General features: G+C 37.9%; 1 protein-coding gene across 4 annotated transcripts in view; it reads left to right on the forward strand.

Moving 5' to 3' along the window:
* Positions 1–24,187, forward strand: part of MTBP (MDM2 binding protein) — a 36,099-nt gene that overhangs the window by 7,661 nt on the left and 4,251 nt on the right. For 3 of the 4 annotated variants that reach the window (XR_007509063.1, XR_007509066.1, XM_049824654.1), the window contains exons 10-21: positions 87–159; positions 1,779–1,896; positions 6,542–6,715; positions 7,893–8,006; positions 9,342–9,506; positions 9,870–9,963; positions 11,337–11,492; positions 14,083–14,178; positions 17,455–17,721; positions 18,997–19,243; positions 20,364–20,477; positions 22,197–22,262. Coding sequence is in view for 2 of the 4 variants with exons in the window: in XM_049824654.1 (XP_049680611.1) it covers positions 87–159; positions 1,779–1,896; positions 6,542–6,715; positions 7,893–8,006; positions 9,342–9,506; positions 9,870–9,963; positions 11,337–11,492; positions 14,083–14,178; positions 17,455–17,721; positions 18,997–19,243; positions 20,364–20,477; positions 22,197–22,262 (1,684 nt within the window). In the remaining 2 variants the exon portion in view is untranslated. The remainder of the gene's footprint in view (positions 1–86; positions 160–1,778; positions 1,897–6,541; positions 6,716–7,892; positions 8,007–9,341; positions 9,507–9,869; positions 9,964–11,336; positions 11,493–14,082; positions 14,179–17,454; positions 17,722–18,996; positions 19,244–20,363; positions 20,478–22,196; positions 22,263–24,187) is intronic. The other variant, XM_049824668.1, reaches the window with a different exon arrangement.

Consider the following 24,187-nt stretch of genomic DNA (forward strand, 5'->3'; position numbering starts at 1 on the left):
GCAGTCCTGATTTGAAGTATGATGTCACATGATTTGTAAAATATCGTTCTTTGGAAAGGTGAGGTTCCTTAAGTTGTTCTGTTCAGGAGCTTGGCAGGAAAGAGTATCAAGGAGACATCTACACTGCTTTTGGACCAGATATCTTCTCTCTCTGGAAAGGTAAAAACTTCTTTATATTTAGGTATAGCAGAAAAATGAAGATACATATATTTCTCACAAAAGACACAAGAATAATATTTTGAAACCTAGTCTTTCTGTAAGCTGCTTCAATTCTGAAAGCAAAAGTTCTAAAGCAAATTTGGCTTTTAAAGGTTCATGCTACGCAGGTCCTGACAATCTGTAAGCCCACTGAATGTTTTTCTCTTTACCTTAGCTAAGCTTCGATCTCCTAAAACATTTTGTAACTTTTAGTCCTATCCTGACAGATAATTTCTGTGCTATCATAATTTAACTATTTTTTTAGCAAAACGCAGGCATGTGTGCAGCCTACAAAATGTATCTAGCTAGTCTGAAGTAGTAAGCTTTTTTATTTTGCATGTGCATATTCTGCTTTTCCATTCTGATTTTGGATAAAAAGAGTTCTTGAAACATTTACAAGCCTACTTCCACCCACCCACCCACCCCACCTCACTTGGAATAACAGTATGATTATTCATTAGTTTAAAGATGTTTTTCCTGAATGTTTAAGGTAATGCATGCTTGTTTAGGAAAGGTTTTTTTAGTGTTTATAAAATAAATATGTGCTAATCAAAACAACTTGCAATGTAAAAGTGCTCATACAGTTATAATGAATAACTTCTTTATTTACTACGGAGACAGTGTTCCATTATCAGGCTGTATGTTTCATCTTCAGCTTGTTATTTAGGTTTTTTAGTAACGTTTTTCTCCCCTGCCACTCCATTCTCCATTATGCTTAGCCAGAAAAGAAAGAAGTCCTTTTTCTAATGTTGCACCAAAAATATTTTTTTGAATAGTTTTATATTGGTAAATATCACAGGTAATTTTCATTTTACAGGAGGATACTGAACATTTGGTCAAATACCTTTTACAGTCTAAGAGCTTGGATTTCTACTAGCTCTTTTAAAGAAAAAGCCAAAACAGTTAAAACGCATTCTCAGGCTACTTTTTAGAGTCTGCACATGTTGAACTGAATGTTTTCAAGATAACAATTTCTTGTAGGGATTTTTTTGTTTCAGTCTACTACTGGAAATCTTATGCATTTGTAGGCTTTTCTAATGGCCGTAAAAGCATTGTTTTATTGCTTGAGTATTCAAATACTTATGCATTTTTTCTATTAGTGCTTATTGGCCTGAAATTTACTTACAGATATAAACATAGTCCAGTATCTGATTAACTGAAGAGGATAACATGTAGGGAGGAAAAAAATTACATGTTTTTCAAAGGAATGCAGAGTCACTGATGCCAACTCTATCTTTGGATTCTCTTTTCATTCAGGATACTACTTTACCAAAGTGTGTTTAGCCAGATTATTGAAAGACTTGTAATAGGTAACAGATAGCTTTTTATGTATGAAATAGAAATTCAGCAGTTAATGTTCTCTTAACTGGAGCAAAAAGTAAGCACAATTTTTACAGCTTCTGTGTCAAATGCTGTTCCATCTCAATTGATGTGAATGACAGAAGTGTTAAGTAAAGACGTTTTTCTTCAGTATTGTATTGTACTTGTATTTGAAATAATGCCAAATCAGTAGCTCAAGAATGAAATGTAAAACAGGTTTCAGTAATATTGCATGTATTGTATTTGCTGTCATTATTTAGGTGGGAGCTTTGTTTACATTGCCATGTAATGTAAGCAGTGTAGTGATCCCATCCCCTGCCCAGCTGAGTACCAAGAAATGGAAAGAATATATGGCTAGGAAACCCAAAGTCATTACTGGTAGGTAAAAGGAAGATGACTACAGGTATATTTTGTTGTAGTTGTAAGTGTACGTGTATATATGTATATATGTGGTGAGGTTTTTTCTATACATTTGGGATGCCCTTTTTTTCTCCAATGAAATTAAGTTAGTGACAGTCATCTTCATTGACACAAAACGTTTTGGTGAATGCAAGTTCAGCTACACAGACTTGTTGTAGAGGAAAATTGATAATAACATCATGGCAAGCTTTAGGGAAACAACGCATTTCCTCTAACACATTTCTGTGTCCTATCTGTCAGCTAAGATCCAGCTTTCCCACACCTTTCTAAGGTGATGGTACAATCCATGGGCAAAGAGGTTTGTTTCTACAGATGGAAATCCAGTGTGCTTCACTTAGGTGCTTCCCTTCTCAGTTAAGCATTTCTAGAGATTCTTCAGTGCACTTGCATTTAATGTCAACCTCTCCTTGGGAAAATACAGAACATCAGGAAATGCTGGATGCTTCCATTCACCTGAGAGCCAGTGTGCTTAACTAGTGGTTGAGAATGTGCTTCTTCTTCCTCATGGGGCTGTACTGATGGCAGGCAACTCCTGTTACGCATTGTGCCAATGCTTAGAATTTCTGGTCAAAAAGTGAGACAACAGAATCAGTGCAGATCAAGACCAGGTGGAATTTCTCAGTCAGCCAGTATATATGCCCTGTGAGTGTAGGCACTGTGCAAGTAGTGACTGAGGTTTGTAGGGACTTGAAAACATCAGGCTAAACGGAGCTTGGTGATAGCCCAGTGCTTAAAGTACTTATCGAGGACAGGACAAGATGTAGGATTCTGCCGCCTTACGTGATTTTGTTGTGTATACAGAGGTCTAATATATAATTCATGCAGATTCCAAGGAACAGTGACTTCTGTTGCCAATTGAAGATAGCGTTTGTAAAGAACTATGCAGATGAGGATGGCTGAGAGACTGATATTTTTTTAGGTTTTGGAACAGGCATAAAAAATTGAGAGGAATTAGGAAGAGCTGCGTAACAGGGCAAGAAGCTTAATTCTGTGGAGTGGGTGCTGGCAGTTAAGGGATAAACTGCTGCCCAAACATTCACACACCAATCAAGGAGTTGCACGCACACCACTGAGACTTCAGGGGACTTCAGGGAGCTGACGGGTGCCCCTTCCGACTCCACACACGCACACTCACCCTCGGGCACTGCTTTTCCTCTTAGGCTCAACCCTAGGTTCCCCGAAGCAGAATCTCTAATCAAGTCCTACGAATTAGAAAGCGTGATTTATTCTATCTATGATGCACAAATTTGGACAGCTCAAGCTTTCCAAATTACAGCCTCATAATCTTATCCCAGTATTGCCACATGCTGTTTACATATTGTTTGGGTTTGGTCCTCTGTTCTCATGTAGCTTAGTTTGCCACCTTTTGTAACACAGTATATAGATTTAAAATGATCTCTGTGTGTTTGGAGGTGGTAGAGCAGAGAGGGTGTGATTATAGAGCTGATCATAGCAGCAGCATTTATACTGGAGAGATTCTGCGATGCAGTCAAATGAGCACAAGATCCCCAGTGTCTGCACGACCTTTGTCCTGTGTTCCAGTGGAAGGGTTTTGTGAAAGTATTAACTATAATGTGATCAGTAGTACACAATAGGTTCTTATTAGGCCTCTTGAGCAAAATTTAGAATAGGAGCAGAAACATGGCCATTTAAACGTATTTGCTCATGTAGTTGAAAACTTTATTTTTTAGTGGCTACGACTAATCTGACTATATTAAGTATTTGCAAATCCTTAATCTCTTCAGTCTGTGGGAAGGTGTAATTCTTTGAATTGGTTGTTCTTAAACACTAATTAAGATTAAAATGAGAAATAAAAGCTTACCCCTGAGGGTATCAGCTTTGAGATGCCAAGATAAACTGGAAAAGGAAAATATTTCAAATTACTAGGGGAACAGGGAGCAGGACAATAGTGAAAATGTGTCTGGAATCTTTTTTTTTTCTTTCTTGTTCTTGTCTTTCTCCTTTTTTCCCTGTATTTATATATCGAGGTAGTGGGATTTTGCCTCTTCCCTTCCCCCTCCAACTTAAACTTTTCAAGAAACAGTGGAATACTTCATATTTGTTACTAAAAAAATTTGTAATATTAATAAAAATGTTGTGGTTTAAGCTGAGCCAGCAACAAAGCACCACAAAGCCACTCCCTCCTCCCCCCAAACCCCGGTGGGATGGGGAGGAGAAAATACAAAGAAAAGCTCGTGGGTTGAGGCAAGGACAGGGAGGCATCACTTACCACTTATGGTCACAGGCAAAAGACAGACTCAACTTGGAGAAGAAACAAAATCAATTCGATTTACTACAAATCAAATCAAAACAAGGATACTGAGAAGTAAAACCCAAACCTTAGAACACCTTCCCCCCACCTCTCCCTCCTTCCTGGCTCAACTCCACTCCCAGTTTTCTCTACCTCCTCCCCCTCAGCGGTGCAGGGGGACAGGGAATGGGGGTTGCTGTCAGTTTGTTACCTGATCAGAAAGTAATTCCCAAAACACACGAAGTATGTTTAGAGAGGAGACATGGCTTTATTCTGTGCAGGTGCAAGGTGGAAGATTTCCACAAATCGAGCACACCTTCCAAAGCTGTCAGTCCATACTTGTACACTACAGTTGAATCACCACGCCGATATAATACATATGTTCTGCCTAACTATTGCATATTCATTAAGTTGAGCAAGCATGACATGTTCTCTTGAGCAATCATCGCAGAGTCTCCTATGCCAGCGTGGGGGTCCGTGGTGGTCTTTGGTGGTCCTTTGGGGAAGAATGCCCCTACTCCTTTTGTCCTTTTATGGTCATGCATCGTCTGAAGACACCAGTGTCTTTGTTTCTCTGGCCAACTCCTCCTTTCTCTATGGGGAAGAAGGATGTATGTCCTTAATTAGCAAGTCTGTGACTCTGAAATGTGCATTACCTGGTGCCTTGACTATTATCCAAACACTCCTTAAGCATCCTCTATTGTAAGCAGAATCTTAAACTAGATAAGCTTTACCTTAAGTACCGTAATCTGAACAGTCCTTGAATAGCAAGCATACCACACTTCTCAGGTTTTAGTTTTTTTCTTTAAGCTATCACCACCTTCTTATTTGTTACTCAGTCTTTTGAATGCTTGAGGCAACAAGTTCATCACAGGCTGTCTCTGCCACTCCTTCCTCCGGGGGGGGCAGGGGGGAAAGGACTCCTCACTTGTCCCCTGCTCCAGCTTGGGACCCCACGGGAGACAGTCCTTCATGAACTCCTCCAATGTCAGTCCTTTCCGCGGGCTGCAGTTCCTCACAAACTTCCCTGGCGTGGGTCCTTTCCGCGGGCCGATCTTCAGTCACAGCCTGCTTCAGCGCGGGCTTTCCCACAGAGTCCCGGCCATCTTGGGGGGCCTCCGCTCCCTCGCTCCCCTCCGTGGGCTGTGGGGGACAGCCTGCCGCCTCACCACGGGCTGGGGGGGCATCCCCTCCTCCCCTCCTCCTTCACTGACCTCGGTGTCTGCAGAGGGGTTCCCCTCACATTCCACTCCCCTCTCTGCTGCAGGTTCCCCTTCTTAAATCTGTTCTCCCAGAGGCGCCACCACCGACGCTAATGGGCTCGGCCTGGGCCAGAGGTGGGTCCGACTTGGAGCCGGGGAAGCTTCCAGCAGCTTCTCACAGGAGCTGTCCCTGCAGCCGCCTCCTCCTCTACCAAAAAACCCGCACCACACAAACCCAATAGAAAACGTCAAGCTCTTCTTGAGTTATTTATTGAAACAGTACTGCAAATATCTTATGAAATTAAGTGATTTGACTTTTAAAACTTAGTACATCAAGAAGTATTCATTCTTTCCATTTCTACGTCTACCAAAGTGCTATAAAATGTTTTCTGTGTAAAAAGATAGCAAACCCATCCTTTCACTGTTAATATCAAGTCCTACATTAACTTATTTTCAAAACTGCGTACTCTGTGCCAGTGTTTAAAAATAGAATGTGTTTGTCTCTCACCTAAGCTATGCACAAGTGTAAAGCAGCGAGTGAAACTTCCTAATGAATAATGCAGCTTCCTTGGGAAAAGCATGTACAGTATTTCCTTTTCTTCTACAGATGTATGTTGCAGTGAACACTTCACCGTTATTTCAATCCACATATGCAAAAAAGCCTGGTTTTACCTAGCAGAATGGAACCTTCTATAATCAATATATGTATTGGACACTGTTTCCCTAACTCTTCATTGTTTCATGGTAGAAATGTAACTTTCCCCGTTAAAGGCTTGCCTTTTACTAAGACCAATTAAAGAACTTCTCTTAGTTGGGGGTTGGAGTTTCCAGATCTGCTTTGTAGCCTGCATTAGAAAGGTGGCCCTTGCTACAGTCACAGGAGTTCGGTGCTGGTAACATGCTAGCTTTAAGCCAGCAGTGTAGTCCAACTCATCTTTGCTGCTGTAGCTCATTTTTTTTTGCATGCTCTTCAGCTTGTAGCTCTTTAAGGGGTAAACACCAGCTGTAGTTAGTGTGTCTCCTAAAAAGGTGTTAGGAAGGTTTCTCACAGAAGAGAAGAGAGCGATAGGATTTTGATGGTGGATTATAGCTTGTTCTAAAGCTGTTTTCTTGAGGGTGTTTCACAGTTATGTCCTGATGTTTTTTTAAGTTCCAGAAATTGAACTGAAAGGAGAATCTTGCCGATATTATTTCTTGCTACAAGGCAATGGCTCCGGAGGGTGTAAAGCAACCTTGATTCATTCAGCTAGCCAGATCAATGGTATGGCCACTCTTGCTGCAATAAATGGAAAGCTAAAGACAAAAGCAGAAGAAACACAGTCAAGTAAGAGTTATTACTTATTTAAGAGTACCTGAATGCACGCAAATGCTACGAAAATTTATTTGTTCCTTTTATTCATTGTAGTCTGTGTTGAAAAGGAGAAGACAAGGGGGAATATTACATTTTAATGAGTGTATCTATTCTTTAAGCAATATTTTGTCAAACTGATAAAAAATATAGTAAGAGCTTGTTTATTCACACAATTTACTGCTACCATATTTTTTAAATTGACTACGTAAAGTTGTAGTCAGTCATTTCTCATGACTGTGATTAGTTGTAAAATGTTTTAAACTACAGGGATATCCAAGTAATATTATTGCAAATCAAATCTGAAAAAACTTAAAGTTTAAAAAGTATGTGTATTGTTGGTGTAAAGACTGAACAGCCCATGCCTAAAATTTAAGGAACTGTCTGTTGACAAGCCTATTTCACTGATGATTTAAAATAAAAACCGCAAGGCCAGCAGACAAGTTGAATTTCATTATAATGTCTTCAGTTACTTCGCAGATGTCCATATTACTGCAGAGTGGTTAGGGTATGAGCTAGCATGCCTATCATAGCTGCTCCAGTAGGTAAGAGCATGTATGTAGACATTTATTAAGAGTAGTTGTCATGTTACAACTACATGTACTAGATAACTGCTAATTCGTGTATTTGCTCTCAATAACACTGACAAAGAAAAAGCGCACAGTGACCTGCATGTTACCCACTTATTTCCTTATTATGAAACTAAATCCGTGTGCGATATGACTGACTGCTTACCATTTGTCCTAATTAAAATCCCATTAGTAAGGTGTCAGAAGACTGAAAGTCCTTGACCATATGTTGAGAGAAAACTTTTCTTTCCTGGTATCAATCTTAGGATCTTTTTATCTTCTTTAAATGTCAGTCATGTTAACTGTGTTGTCATTATATTGGTTTTGTACAGAAATTCAGACCCCTATTGCACTTTCAGACCCCTATTGCACGTTATCCCCCTGGTGTTCAACTGTAATTAATTGCCTTTTTTTTTTTTTTTTTTTTTTTATATAATTAGCCGTATTCGAAAGTCTGGTTGTTTCTTTTGAATATGAAATTTGTTTATCTGCTGTGTTTATGTCTTCTTTTAAGATGTAATGACTTGGTGTGTCCAAAGTCCTATGAGGGAATCTTAATAATGAATTTATCCTAATCTGTACAGGCTTCTGTATTGATGACTTTATCAAGTCTCTGCCATGTTTTTGTGGAGAGGAGATTGTACAGAGAGAAAAGAAATTGTCTCATCTCCAAGTGTTTGCCTTGAAGGAATATCTCAGTAAGTAATGGGGAGAGCAGTGGTAGCTCTCAAACTAGTATTTAAAAGGTCTTTATTTCAATGTGACAGCTCACCTTACAAAACCAAAGTGTGTTGATCACTTTGTGAAGAAGATGTGGAGCTTTAAAAATAAACTTTCTGTAGTATATCTATGATTGTATGTCAGATAATGACTTTTAAGTATTGAGGGAAAGAGAACGCTGAACTTAAAGTTAGTGGGTGTTTGTTACACTAATACTCTGAATGTTTGAGCATAGTTTTGGAATAATTCTGTGGTACCTGGCTTTTTCTCTGCTTTGGTTTTTTAATGCTTTTTTTCCTCTAAAACCCTTACTGCTGGATGTGCCTTCTACAAAAATAAGAATTCTGTTTTGGGGTTTTCAGGGGTTTTTATTTTATGCTTTCTTGCAAAAGCCTTAAACAGCAGATGAGTAGTATGCATTGGAGATTTGTTACACTTATGATACATCATTCATAATAATAACTGAAAGGTCATCCTCTGTAGATTTTCATGACTTTGCAGAGAAGTACATTTGACTGTCCTGATTTTTTCTGCCTAAGTCCATTGCTCAGAGACTCAATTAAAACAAAAAATGCTTCTGAGTGATTGGCTAGATTATTGAAAATGGCATACTGTGAAGATAATTTAAGTGTATTATCATTAACAGAATACCAGCTTAAGGAAAATAAGATTTCTGCTGATAGTCTTGTCTTCTACCCCCCACCTGTCTTGCAGTCATTCTCAGATTCCTGTCTACTTTAACCCTGAGCTTGGGGCTGCTTTAGAGCTTGTGTTTTAGTTTGTTTTGAGTGGGTTGCCCATTTCCATTAGGATATAGACTGAATAGGAGCAGTTGGGATTTGCTAGTCATCCTAAATGTTATCAGAATTACCTGACCCTTGATATTCTGACCAAAGGGACTGGAACAGGCTATCAGTTATATTGGAGCCACACTCCTGCAACATGTAAAAATAGGTGGGTAGGAGGTTCTGCAGATTGGAGCTTTCATGTTTAGGCTCAGCAAGCCCAGATGTTTGTCTCTTGGGGATTCAAACCTAGATATACTCAGAAATGCACATATACAGAAATTAAAGGACTGTAAAAAGGTGATTCACATGTGATTTCAGCTATTCTCACTGCTAAGTTTTTTCACTTGCCTATGGAATAAAACACCCATGCTTTGCTTAAGGGTACAATAGTAAGTCTCAGATTAACTTGTGTTATTGTTTTGGGGTGGGGAATTTTCTTGTTTGGTTCGTTTTTAGCAGGCTTCAGCTATTCTTTGTTGCTTAGCAGGTGCAGTAGCTTTTCTTTCTTTCTCTTTCCTTTTATAGAGAGAAAGGAATTGACCAAGCAGCCTCCAGTTATTTCTACTGATGAGTTTAAAAACTTGTTAGAACTTACAAGAGAATGTTTTTTGGACCTGTGCAACACTAGTCTACCTAAACCTGGTCTACAGAAGGTTGCAAATAAGACTAGGTCATGCACTGTGATTTCTGGTAAGTATCGTTATTTAGAAAATAGACTGGTTATTCTTCTTTGATGTATTTTCATACCTGTTGTCAATTTCTTACTAAAAGAAGGAGAGTCTTTTATCAAAAGAGGGTAAAATAGAAGGAAAAGTAAAGTAGCTTTTTTAGGCCTTTTTGCAAACCAAAATTAACCTTGCATTAACTATTTCCCTCCTTTTCCTTGCCAAAAAATTATGCAGAAAAGATTTCTGATCACAGCACCAGGCAGATTTTCCTTATATTTATATACTTATATATATATAAAGGAGTTTATATATACATATATATAGTTCTTTAAAGAATAAGATTCTTTATTTCTATTAAGGGTTACCCACCATGTATTTCTTGCAGAATCTGACTTAATGGAGCCAAATCCATTGGAGTGGCCAGAAAGACATGTTCTTCAGAATTTGGAAAACTTTGAAAAAAACAAACAAAAAATGAGGTAATGGTTAAATACTGGAGATTTTCTTTGCAGTGACCATTGAACATCACTCTAGAGGAACCGTATAAGTTGATAGCCATTCTGTAAACTGTTTTCAAATATATTGATAGTCTTTCAGAGAAAACATTGCTTAAGGCTAAAACTAAGTTTCTGTCAATTTCCAAAGGTGTATTTTCTTGGTATTTAAAGTAGCATTGTTTTGATTTTTATTGACAAAACGCAACTGAAAGTTATTAGCTAAAAGTACCATAGTTCCAAAACTAAGTTACCAAAATGGCACTACTAGAAAATAGTAGCCATAGTAGAAAAACACAAAAGCTTTTTTTTCTGCCAACATGCCCTGGGGAATAAATAATAAAGATAGAGCAGCAGGTTTTGTCAGCATCTATCAATGTGTTTCTAATCTCCTTATATTTCCTAAATAGTCATTATTTAGTATCAGGTCTCAAGTAATTTTAAAGTAAAATATCCTATTGGTTTTATGTTTGAAATTTATGTTTAGTTTTGTTTTTCCTTCAGTGCTGTTTAAGTAAAACCTATAGACCTGTGTGTCACAGTACAGCCTATTGATTTCAGTTTAGCTCTCACTTTATACAAGACTTAATGATCTTTGCTAGGTCTTAACATGTTTGCTGACAGACCTTTGGAGCCAGGTGTCCAACTGCCTTTTTCTTAGTCGCTTCCATCCTATTTTTGTCTTTCAAATACCATAGTTGACCATGGCCTAGATTGGAGTTCTGCGTGTCAAATTCTCACCTTAGATCTCTGCTTTCTCATAGGTATTATTATTATTGGCTTTTGTCTCAAACAGGTAAAGTTCTTCCTTCTGATTAGCTTTTGAAAAGCTTCCTGAAGGACATTTCTGTTTCGTAGTCAGTTCACGTTTATTTCATTGTATTCTGAACTGGTCAGCATGTTGCTTAACAGTAGAAAGAGAGAACTTTGCTATGACTGAGGACATTAAAAAAAAATAGAGTTGAGAGTTGCATGCAGTAGTGGCTTTATGGTTCCTCTGCTGCATATTCTATGTCTCTTTTTTTTTTTTAATGGGAATTAATTTTTGATTCTACAGGTCCATAAATGGAAAAATGGGATGAATAATATTCTTCCCATGTTGTATTTCATAACCAAGCTCTAAAATCTGGAAGAAATTACTTCCTTCAGTAGGATGGTAGAGAATTTGCATCAATATACTTTATCACGAACATTCGTGCAAATGTTCTCAAGGAGCAACCTTGTTCATTCTACTTTGGAAATACGTTTAATTGCTCCATACTAGCAATGATTTTTTTCTTCTTTTTTAAATACAAGAAGATTACTACATTGGAAAGAAAAAAAAAATCTTAGATTGGTCTTTCTTTTCCTTTTTTCAGAGTTTCTATGTTTGCACATTCATCTGAGCAATTGCTGGGGCATAAAGATAGCCAGCGGGAGTCATTGACGTTGCTCGATGCTAAAGAATTACTGAAATATTTCACACCTGAAGGGCTACCAGTTGGTGATCTTCAGCCACTACAAATTCCCAAACGGTATGAATCAAGCATGTTAAAACCACTGAAGACCATACTCAGAACTGATGTAGGGGAATGTGAGTAACGACCAAGTGAAAGTCCTAGAATGGCCTAACTGGATTTGAGTTTGTAACTTGCAACATCCTTGCATCATGTGCCTGCCAGTGAAATCAACTGTTACGGTCCTTCAGTCAGTTTTGCTATTTAGTTCTTTCAGAATCTGAAATGGCTGGAGATGATGATGTTGGTTCTATGCATTTAAATAACAAAATAATCACCTGATACACAAAAGTGTGCCAGTAGACCTTTGCCATGGCTATGTTACAAGCTGCTTCTACCATACGTGTCCATTTCCAAAGTATTTCTAGCAAAGCAGAAGTTACTGTGGCAGAACTTTAATTTAACTGGTATGATTTCTTTCATTCAGTGGAGGGGATACTAGGTGGGAAGACAGAAGTGTAAAAAAAGGCAATAGCTGAGCCTGTTTAATTGTTTGTGTATCATGTCATGCTGGCCCAGCATTCCTGTCTATATTCTTATGTGGTAAAGTGCTTAAAGGAAGCTTGTCTACTCTGACTGCTTTGCAAGTATTCACCCTTAGTGTGTCTGCTTGTTAAGTCTTAGTGTATTAACCACTACTTTTTCAGCAGGAAGATTGATACAAGGAGTTAATGGAATAATTTTCAGGATCTGAACATCTGTTAGTGTTAAGGCCAACCTATATAAGAAACAGATAGTGTTTGTAGAAGCAGAGCCTGTGCTATTTGTGCAGTCTGTCATAGCCTGCTAGGTAAGCAAGACAAACTTTGTAGTCACTAGAGTTATATTTGTTGACCTTTTTAATGTTGAATAATAGAATATATAATGGAATCATTGGATACAGCCCTCAGTCCTTTTTTAAACTTCATTATATGTAATAAATTAAGAATGCTTGTGAGGGGGAAAGGTTCTGTAGGATTTTGGAGATTTCTGTAAAACACTTATTGGAGTTTTGAAACTAACCTAAATATGTTCTGAGCAGAGAATTCAAGCAAGTTAGAAAATAGGCAGTGAAGGTTGAGAGTCTCCTATAGAGTTCTTACAGATGATTTAGGATTTTGGGTATAATGTACAATATTTTTATTCCAATTAGTTGTGTGGGAAAGAAGTGAATAATTTTTCACTACAAAAATGTTTTTTTAATCACTGAATTTTCAAAAGCCTCCAGGGAATCTTTATAGCATAGAATACTTTGATTCTCTAGAATGATTTGCCTGGATTTCTGCCACTTATGAGAAAGTATGATGATGAAACCTTTGCTTTGTAGTACATTAATGTGAGTCACTCTCATAATACTTAGACATCTTAGATATCTAAGGGAAGTATAAAGCCAAAATCAAGATACTAGATGATAAAGCAGACTAAATGTTTTTGCTTGAAGGCTACAAGGTCTGCCAATGACTTATACTGTACGTATGTATTCTGCTTAGTCCAAAAAGAAACCAGAAAACCTCTGAAAATCCATAGCTAGATTGTTGTCTGGGGGATGGTGAATCATTCCGTTTCTGACACACCAGGTTGCTGCTACTGTTGTGCCCAGCAGAATGCTGGACTCCTAGCTGCTCGCCCCTGCTGGCAGGTGCTCTGACTAGATTCTCTGCAATGTTTAGCAGCTTTGCACAGTAGATGTTCAAGCACAGTGACTACAGACCCAAAGATTTTCCTGATCAACAGAAGGAAAAAAGAGATTTTATGACAGACTGGTGAATTAAAGGTGTTTTCACTTGTTTTCCACATTTGAGCTTAGAGGCGTGGTAGATTAGAGTTTTGGCTGACGGTCTTTCTAAACTACCATCTTGCTAGATTCAGTATCACATCTTTCCTGGGTGTTTTTTCCCAGATAATTCTTCTAGTGGTAATGGTGCAGACAGTCAATGTGATAAAACTTCAAGCAATGTGTAAGTTTCAGATACTGCTATATCTTGCCTTCATCTCTTCCCTTTAGTGATAAATGTTATGTGACTTTACAGAGTATGCTAGGATCTGGCAGCAAGCTCCTGTCTGTCTTTCTATGGCTTATTCTGTTGAAATACTTTCAAATACATTCATATGATTTAGTTGCAGACAGTTACTGGCTGGAATTCAAACCTCACAGGAGACAAGTGGTTATTTACAAAGCCTCGGAAAGGTAGAGACAACAATTGTTGTTGTTAGGTGAGACAACTTGAAGCTAAAGGGAAGAAATTCACTGATTATAGCACTGGATTGAGAAATGGGACATCAGTTCACAGTTCCTCACAATTCATTCTACTACTCAGTATCCCATTGTGAAATGGGGTGACAGTTGCCTGATTTTATTAATAAATTATTCCGAGCAGTGACCTCTAAACTGCTTGAAATGTCTAGGAGCTTCCGTAATAATAATAGCTCAGCAGGTATTAGTTAGTTGAACTTAAATTCTCACTTCAATAAAGATTTAATTTTCTATTGATGCTGTATCCCAGGGGCTTAGCTACAAGACATGCTGTTTTGGTCTTCCTATGTCAAGACATTTGTTTCTGACTTCTGGAAGTATAATTTATCCTGATTGTAACTCGTTAAAATAGATCTGTATTTTTTTTCCTTTCAGTGAAAATGCATTCCTTTTGACACCAGAGCTTACTCCTCGGAAACTCAGAGGTTTGCCTTTTGAAAAAGCAGCTGGATGCCATTATCATGGACTTGAGTAAGTTTCCTGGCTTCTTTTCCCAAAATTATTTTTCGGCTTCCAGTCAAGGTATAATTAGAAACATTTCAAGCAAAATGAACATTAATTATGGAAAGCTTTATGTATTCTTTTCCTTCATTGGAACAACTTTGCACATGCCACCTCTCCCTTTCTTACCTTTATTTTATTCACTGGTTTAAAGTGCAACACTCCTGCCTTGATGGTAATGTAAAAAGCTCTAAGTTTTTTTTTTCTAAGTTGTACTGCTGTAGCTATTCTCAGTGTGTCTGAAAATTTTAATTCAGAATTAGAAGTGGCATGGGGAAGAGGGTTCATTAGTACATATCAAGTCCCTGGAGCAGCACATGTGTGAACTACATACATACTTTCTACTTTGATATTAAATTGTAGGCACTTTCAGACTGATAGTCATGAGGTTTGAGACCTGCTGTGAAGCTACCTGTCTGTTCAGGGAACCTGAAAACAACACCAGCAGGCAAGTGTTAGTGGTAAGAATCTTCAAAAGGATTGATATGTTTAGGACTGTATTCAGTCCCAGACAGCCAGTGTTAGTTATTTGTTATTGAGGAGAAGAGGAAAAGGACATACACAAACACTAGAGTAGATAATTCAGCATAACTCTTCCGTGTAGACAGACTCTTAGTTTTAACACAGTATATTTTAAGAAATGCAGTGGATACCCAGCATAGGCAGTTCAGTCTTCATGCAAATTTCTGCCATCTCCTAAAATCACATTTTCAGATTATCAGAATGCTAATCAACTGCACAAATAGTTTGGTTAAGCCTGTGTTTTAGGTGATTTTAGCCACATTCTCTAGGGAAGCGAAGCAGTCATTCTATCTGCTCAGCTATCTGTTTCTTCTCTTTTTCTAAGTGATAACTCATGAACCTGGTAGCCTTTTTAGGTTTGTAATGAAAGGCACAGAGAGGCAATTAGGTAGATTGGAGAAATGCAGATTTGTACTCACAGGTGTGGGAAGGAAGCACTTGGCCATTGTCTGTTGGTATGTGGTAGCTTACTGACCAGCCTGACTTCAGCAGGGAGCGTGGATGGGGACTCAAATCAGGCACCGCACAGCTTGTGCTGTCTCTTCTCATAGCAAAACATGATGGGTAGAGACCACAGGGAAGCCTGGATATTGTGGAGAGGAGAGAAACTCTGGCATGTTAATATTACAAGGGGAATGTGCTAGCAATAAGGGAGGGAAGAGGTAGAGTGAGATGGTAGAAACTATTGTGAAAGGGAGGAACCCACAGCTGTACAACCAGAATATATTGTAGCAAGAGTATCATATGGTCTTTTGGAGCAGATGTGTTTTGTACCATGCAGTTGTGATTGCAGTTTCCATCTGCATAGCTGTATTTATATTTGGAAGTAAAGTCTTGTCAACAAAACCAGGAGTAGCAGTTATGATTAAATCAAATTTCTGGTGTAATGAACCTGTGCCAAACACTTGAATCCTGTGTTGCAAGGAGAAAGTAATTGCCGTTAAAGCAGAGTGAGTAAAATGGCAATTTAACTTCTAAAGATAAAAACATTTTTATCTTTGTAGGGCATGTGATTACTCAGAGGTCTGAGAATATAAATAAGGAAAATTAAATACCTTGAAATTTGTAAGTTAAGAGAACTTACTCTTATCAGATAATAAATTTATTTCTAGTGGAAAGTCTTACTCAGCTGTAGAAATGGATTCACCGGTCTGTTATTAGAAAAGTGATTTTCTCCCTGAATATGAAAATACTCCAGAAAAATCAGATCTAGCAATTTATCGTGTCTCTGTGTTACGAGATAAAAGTAGAGAATATGTCTAGAGTTTCTAAGAGTAGGAAACATTGCTAAGTAGTTTGGAGGGTGGGCTGAGAGATAGCTCACATTGTTCAGAAAGTTTGTTAAGAAAAGGATGGAATAATACTTGATAATACTGTTGTCTTTCCCTGTGTAGAGGTAATGCAAGTTACTGGGCGATGAAACATTGGTCTGTTGCAGGGAATCTTGGAAATCATTTACACAAGAGAAAAGTTAGTTAAGATGCATTTTGTATTGTAATCTCATGAGTATATTTCACTAAGTTAGCAGTGTTCATTTGTTCTCTTGCAGCTCCACTTCATTTAATACAGTTTCTTCTTTTGATTTGGTTGATTCTTTGTAATCAACAGGAAGCTGGGTGCTTGTTCAGTGACACTTTTGTATTTTTAGCATTTAAAAAATGTGACTCTCATATAGCAGTGCTTATCTTAGACAAAGCTAAAAGTTGCATTTCCAGAAGATTGCAGTTAGCAAAGAATCTATACTAAATAGCATTTAAAACACTTACCATGCCCTGTCTTCCTCATACTTACACTCAGTTAATACAATCTCACAACAACCTAGTTTTTGGCACAACCTGGCTCTTCCTAAAATTATGTCAGTATCATTGCATTTTGGGATTCCTGCAGTACTCATAACTTGCAAATTATGTGTATTGCACTTCAGGACGTTTTCTTCAGGAGTTTCCTATGTGATTCTCTTACGGCATATGCACTGAAGAAATCTTGAGTTGTTTGGTTGGTTTGGTTTGGTTGGGGATTTTTTGACTAGGAATGTTGCATTGTCCCAGGAAGAAATGGAGGCATATTGTATGATCGTATTATCATATTAGACTTTATAATTTTATGTAATATAACCTGATATTTTCTGGGTCTCAAAGTTTTGGTGGATGCTTTCAACACCTGAGGTCTGAAGATACTGTATCCATTATGGTGTGCTGGGTTCATTATGTATTTGGGTTCTGAGTTATCCTCATTGCTGTTTTTTTTGAGTTTCACACTGGTTAGAATGTTAACAGGGGTAATATCTGTTAAGTACAGACTGAATCTGAAAAACAGTAAAATCTAAAATAGAGAGAGACTGGTGATACAAATGTAACAGAGCTGACTGTAAGGAGCAAAAAATGCATTGTCAGCATCCTAATCCATCACTTAATTGTTCAAGGGAAAAATTCTGCTAATGTCCATGGAAATCTTATTTGTAAGACCATAGGGTAAAGACTTACAAATAGTATATGATTCAGCTTCTTCATTGGAGTTAGACGTAAATATAGCTAAATCCATCAGGCATGTGTTAATTTACTGGGCTGTTTTAAGGTATCTTTCAGAACAACACACCAGTCCAAACAAAAAGAGTTTTGGAGCTTATATGATTGTCAAAAGTAAGTTGTTCTGGGTTTTTTTTTTTCCTGATTGTAATAAAGCAGAGACTTCCTCTCACAGATTTTTCACCAATTACAATTTTAGATATTGTCTAGATAACAGAAGAGCCTTAGAGAGAGATGTGGGATACGCTGAACTTCAAACTCGTCTTATTCGCTATGAAACTCAGACTACTTGCACCAAAGAGTGCTGCCCTGTGCCGATTGTCTTGAGCCCTCTCCCATCCCCTGCAGTCTTGTCAGAGCCTGGAAGTGTCCCTGATGGAGAGTCTTTACAAAGTGAGTTCAAAACAGAGGCATCAAGGCTAAAACGCAGATCAAAAGACTTGGATTGCTTTTATCCCAAGAAAAGGTAATGCACTGAATAAAATAAATCCTTAGCATGAAATATTTCAGTAGTCTCTTGTGAAATGCATCTTTTCTTTCATCTTGAAATGTTTTTAGTGAAGCTATCTAGACAAATGTTCTAGTTGTTTAATCCTCTTCTGTAGGTTCTTTTTTTTTTTTTTCTCAAGCGTGACCTTTCATTGATAGCATTAGATTAATCAAAACCATGCAGCACAGGCAACTTTTATTTAAGAGATTTGGGGTTGTGTCTTGCAAAGTCTCAAGTGCCTTTGAAAAGATGACAGACAGCCTCAACTAGAACCAAAGCTGTCAGTGCTGTTGCAGTACAAATAAACAACTAAAGGTTTAGAAAGCCAAGCACTGTACAAACAGAATAATTGAATTCCTAATCCAAAGGACTGCTGGTGTAAGATGACCTACGAAAATTCAAACTTATTGTCAGCCTTGTATATTAAAGTCTTTTCTGGAAGTCTAGTTTTTAAGACTTCCCTTTGTACCTTGTCCTCACTCTGAAGATGCAAACTCTTTGAGTCAATAAAAAGTAACTGCTATGTAACACTACTTCTGAATTCACTTTTTACTGTAATATTTCACTTCTTCCTTCCTTCCAGTTTGATACCCTTTGCAGTCTAATCACAGTAAGCCTTTAACAGAGGTGTGGTTTTAGGAATATATGTGTCTTTTTGCAGCTTACTGAATAGTTGGAAAAGAAGATGCAATTGTACTTAGCACTTCATAAATTGGAGTTTTGGAATTACCGATGCTCTTACAGTTGAGGGATCAAGGAATACAATGTTCCAATAGAATTGTAATGCTCAACTTCTCATAGTTAAAGATGAGTTGTGACATTCCTGTAGGGCAAAAAGAAATTGGATAGTTTCAAGAAGCTTTCTCTTATCCTGAGACTGGAGGCCATCAAAGTCTACTCTTCCTAGCTATCTAGATAAAGGGTCCATATGCAAACTACCTCTTCTTCCAAAGAGTTTTGCTTCTTAGTTATCTTCTTTCTTCAGTTTGTTTCTAGATTTTTTTTAATCAGAGGTGCAATGGGTCTATGTATCAGAGAACAAATCAGTCAGTGAAGTGTTCTTCTAATACAAAAAAATGTTATGTAATAGAATCCTGTCTGCCGTTTTCAGATGCTGTTTGTAAGAACGTACAGGACTTAATACTCTTAGCAGCAGCCTCTATAGCAGAAAGGCAGGCACCAAAAGAGTCAGTACAAAATCTAAAAGTTCTTTTTATCTTTTTTTATCTTTTTTTTTTCTTTTCTTTCCAGGCTAACCAAATCTGAGAGTACAGATTCCCTCCTCTCTCAGGCAAGCAGAAGTAGTGGGAATCACTATACAGCTGCTGTAGTGAGGAAGCGCTCTGAAAGATCAGTTTCTTTAGCTTCGATGCCTTTGAAACAGCCTGGTCAACCTCACAAAGTAACCACTAAGGTTGTCTCAGCGAGTTGCATAAGTGCAACCGAATCTGAGACTTCAAAGCCCGCTAAGGAATCGAGATCCCAGAAACATACAAGGGTAAAGGTCTATGTTGTTTGCTTAGTGAAAAAGCATCTGCTTAACTTCTTTCCATGTGACTTTATTTTTTGAATGTTTTAACTGAAAGTGAACTGTCTTCACCTCTTTGTTGTTATTAAATTTCATTCTGTTCACTTGCGTAAGTGAATCCTGAAGGCACTGAGGAGAGTGCAGCAGAAACAAGGAGTGAAAAAGTATGTAAGGAGTATTATATCATGCCCAGGGAATTAAGGCTGAAAGAGATAACTAGGAATAAAAAAGGTGGGAATGGATATAATGAGTAAGAGTTATGAAATGTAGAAAATTAATATAAAATCTAAGGGCAACAAAGAAATACCTGTGCCAGAAGGGTCAAAGCTATTGTAGAACAACAGACTATTCTGAGAATAAAAAAATATTCCAATAGTTGTTCAAGTCCATGAATTGAGATAATACTTAAATACTTCGGTACAATAATGTTTAATTAATAGCCATATATATTAGGAATGCCACTTTTAAAATAAAGTACACAAAACTGTTTCTGGCTTGGTGATACTAATTTTAAAGTTATCCCAGGGTGCTAGAGAGGACACTGCATGAATGTTGATGTTGTACTGTCAAAGGCAAGTTGGGATGACCCAAGTAAGTGTAAATTGGTGTGACTCATTCAGACCTACAGCAAAGTTTAAATATCTCTGATATAAAGAATGTCAGAGTAAATTTTCTAATCTGACTGTAGTGTCTGATTTTGTTTTTCAGTATGGATGTGTCAAATGAGAATATCAATGTAAAGGAAAGTAATATATATATATGGAGAAGTGAAAACCCAAGCCATTACACGTTTTTTTCTGTCTTCCAAGCCCCATGTGAATATTCACTGATTCATTACATTGCTTTGTCATGTAAGCATTCCCTTAATTTTTTGAGATGAAGGAAATGGAAATAGATTGTTAATAACTCTGCCCAAATTTGGTCAGTGGGTTGATGGCATTTGGCCGATGGATTAATGGCAGAGGCAAGATCAGAAAAGATACAGTGTTCGTTTTGGTGTTTGTTTTTTTGTTTATTTTTTTCTTCCCTTGGACAATTTTTCATGCCGATAATTGGGATGAACTTTTGCGTGTGTTTCTATTTTTCCAAGATGCTGAAGGAGGTGGTTGCTAAGACTCTTCAAAAACATGGAATTGCAGAGGATCACAAGTGCTTTGCATCATGTAGCCAGCGTCTATTTGAGATATCAAAGTTCTACTTAAAGGTAATTAGAAGACATGCTCTTACAGATGGTTGTTCTTAGTCAAGTGAATCCATTCCTGAATAAAACTTGAGATGGACCGTGTGATATTCAGACTTGATTAAGCTAATGTTTCCTAGTGGCGTGTTAGTAATGTATAGAGTGTGTGGATAAGCCTTTGGACTTGTTGCCAAATGCAGAAGCTAGTTTTACAGTATATTTTGGTGGTTGTTTGTTTAGTTTTTTAAGCCTTATAAAGCAGTTGTCTTCTGTGTGAGATAACATGTTAAAGCAGTGGTCATGCTTATACTATATTGCTTCCTTAGCTGTTGTAGCTATCTCCCAGCCCTAGCTGTGATAGCTCAGCTTCTCACTTTTTCTAAGGCTATTGGCTCAATAAGTAGCTTACACAACTGACTCAGAAATTCTAGTTCCCCGACATGCTCACAGAAGTCCTTGTAAATGCATCATAGATGTGCACAACGATGTAACGCATACTGACTTGGTAGTACCCTGTAGAATTGCATCAACCTCATTTTTAGGAGAGGATGAGAATTCTCTCCACAATACCTAGGAGACTTTGTAAGTCAAGGCTTGAGCTGATGTTACTTAGGGCACAAAATCAAGTTAAATTACAGTACAGAGTGTTTAAAAGCCATTGCTCACAAGCTGAGCTGCTGTTTCTGTTCATTTGCACGCACTTAGCCCACCAGTATTTGTGAACTAACTCAGTTTAGTCAGCTTCAGTAAAGGAGATTTAAGCTAAATGAAGTTGCAATTGAAGAGGGCTGAATGCTTACACAGACAATTAGAACATCTTGCTGATGAGCACCAACTTCTTCAGTAATTAGAACGCAGTTGTGCAGGCATTCTGTAAACACTCCCCAAATCTCCCCAAAGTATTCCCTGAAGGAAGATGATCTAATCCAAAATCAGGAAGGGCTGTGTGTAGGGATGAGTGAGTAGGGTAAATCAGATGGGTTCACAGTTCCATTCCAAGTAGAAAAGCAAAAGGAAGAGTACTGCAGTGCTTCTGTTCTTCAGAAAGCTGATCTAGAGAGAGCTGTAGCAGGATTTTTTTCTCCTGAGCATCTTGCAGCCCCAAGTCTGTAGGAGCCCTTCAGATCCTTTTCTGTGCTGTATGCTTCAGGAGCATGATCTCATAGGTATCATTTTTCTTTGGAGACAAGTAGTAAATGAATTTTCTTAGCTTTCCTTTCTCTTTAGCCAAAGTTACGTGCTTGCTTTGTTTAGGAGAGTGGATTAGGTGGGGGTAATTGGACTGCAATACAGACAAGCCATTCTAGGTTTTTCCTTTCTTGCACTGATTTTCTTTCTGTATGTCCTCTTCACTGTTCTTTGCCAGAACTCTGTATTGCAATCTAACCAAACAGTTGACTTCCATGTTTATATAGAAATAAAATTTCAGTCAAGATGTAAGAACTTTGAATATCATTTAAGAAAAATTTCATTTCTGGAAGTGTGTGGAAGGTTAGGAAAAGTGTGACTCAATCGTACACTTGACTACTAGGTTTGAACTTCTATAGAGAAAGCTGCAACCCCTTGGAATAGATTAGATTATTTCTTTTTTAAAAAACCCCAAACCAGTCAAGTAATTCTTCTGTGGTTCTGAACAAGGTGATAAAAGGGTAACACCCTCTCTGGTTATTAGGGCTGTTATAATCCAAATTAGAGTGAGCATATGAGTTTGCTTATTTCTGTGGCTTTGTGTTTCATATTTAGGATCTTAAAACTTCTAGAGGACTTCTTGATGAAATGAAGAAAACGGCAAATAACAATGCTAAACCGGTAAGACCATTTGTTTACTTGTTCCTGTAACTAGCCAAGGCTAAATGTAGCTGTGGCAGCTTGGCTGTAGGATAGTTTAGTCCTCAGCTTTAAGAGAGGAAGAGATGCATTCCTATGGCTGTGGGTCTCATTTCGCTCTCTGATCTCACAAAAACTTTCAATCAGTAGTCCCATGGCAAAATTTCCAGTTGCAGATATTCAGGTTTTAGATGGTATTCTAGTTATAGCTGCCAATATGATATGCCAGAGTGAAAAATGGAAACGAAGGCATTAAATGTTTCCACATCACTGGGGAAAAAAAAGAGAGACAAGATTTTTCTTCATTTGAGAGAAGCCTGGATCATTAGGGAATTCTTTACTTGTGTTGGAGGAAATAACATTTCTTTTCAAAGGTTAGGAAGCAATAAAGGGATCTATAAAAGGAAATAAATTTCTTAAAAGAAGCAATGAAAATTAGTAATTTTAATCTTGGGAATAACTGTAAGCACAAGGGATACCAGATGAGCTTAGTTGTGCCTAAGGTGGGAGTTACATTAACAGTAGCAGAGTAAATAGCAGGAGTAAATACTCCTGTCCTCCAGAAATTAAGTAACTGATTTAAATAATGAAAAACAGACTGAAGTGAGTCCCTGATTTAAAAAAAAAAAGTATCATGCATATTTACAGTACAGTTTTCAAAATCATAAATTAAATGGAAGGATTTGGACTGGGGTGGTTAAATAAGAAAACCAAGCTCTTAAGGAAAACTGCTAGATCCCCACAAAATTTATTCTATGAGAGCAGTATTTATTGCGTTCTGTACTGTGTTCTCTTGTGAATTGCTTCATACAGGTCATGAGGTTTCAAAAACTACATGGGTTGTGATGTTTGGTGTTTAACTGGGATATTGTGATGATACACTGTTTCTCACCACCATCTTTGCCTGGGGAGGTGTCATGGTTTAATCCCAGAGAGCAACTAAGCACTACACAGCAGCTCGCTCGTTCCCCTCCACAGTGGGATGGGGGAGAGAATCAGAAAAAAAACCTTGTGGGCTGAGATAAAGGCAGTTTAACAAGACGGGAAAGGAAGGGAAAATACTATTACTACTACTAGAATATACAAAACAACTGATGCACAATACAATTGCTCGCCACCTGCTGACTGATGCCCAGCCAATCCCCGAGCTGCGGTGTCCCTGGCCAACTCCCCCCAGTTTATATACTGGGCATGACATAGTATGGTATGGAATATTCCTTTGGCTAGTTTGGGTCAGCTGTCCTGGCTGTGTCCCTCCCAGTTGCTTGTGCACCCCCAGCCTCCGCTGCCAGGGCAGTATGAAAAGATGAAAAGTCCTTGACTTGGTATAAACACTGCTTAGCAACAACTAAAACATCAGTGTGTTATCAACATTATTCTCATCCTAAATCCAAACCACAGCACTATACCAGCTACTAAGAAGAAAATTAACTTTATTCCAGCTGAAACCAGGACAGGAGGCCAGTTGGTAGTTTTATGTATGTTTGCTGTTGGCAGAGGCATTAAAATTGGGCATCTCTTAAGCTGGCCACCTCTCCCTCTATTAGAGAATACTTTGAAACTACTTTATAAGAAATATGACTGCCCAGGACTCGTCAGTGGTCTGAACAACTACCCTGTTTGGGAAACAGCAGTAATAATGGTGGCAGATACAGCAGTGTACAAATTATTCTTTATCCTTTGTTTTACAGCTTGAGGAATTTTTTGTGCTGGCAACACTAGCTGTTTAGCATCGTGTGTGCACCTTTGTTGCTAGTACATGGAGAGAGTGGGGTGAAGTAGCTCAGTTCAGGGAATCTAAAAATGCCTTTTTCTAAAGACAAAGCATTCTGTAAAATTAAATACAATTCTTGGGTAATGCTGTATCCTTTCAGTTTATTAACAACTCTTTCTCCTTTTGAATGGAT

The sequence above is a fragment of the Accipiter gentilis genome, chromosome 2, assembly GCF_929443795.1.
Source record: "Accipiter gentilis chromosome 2, bAccGen1.1, whole genome shotgun sequence".
In the NCBI taxonomy this organism is placed as follows: Eukaryota; Metazoa; Chordata; class Aves; order Accipitriformes; family Accipitridae; genus Astur; species Astur gentilis.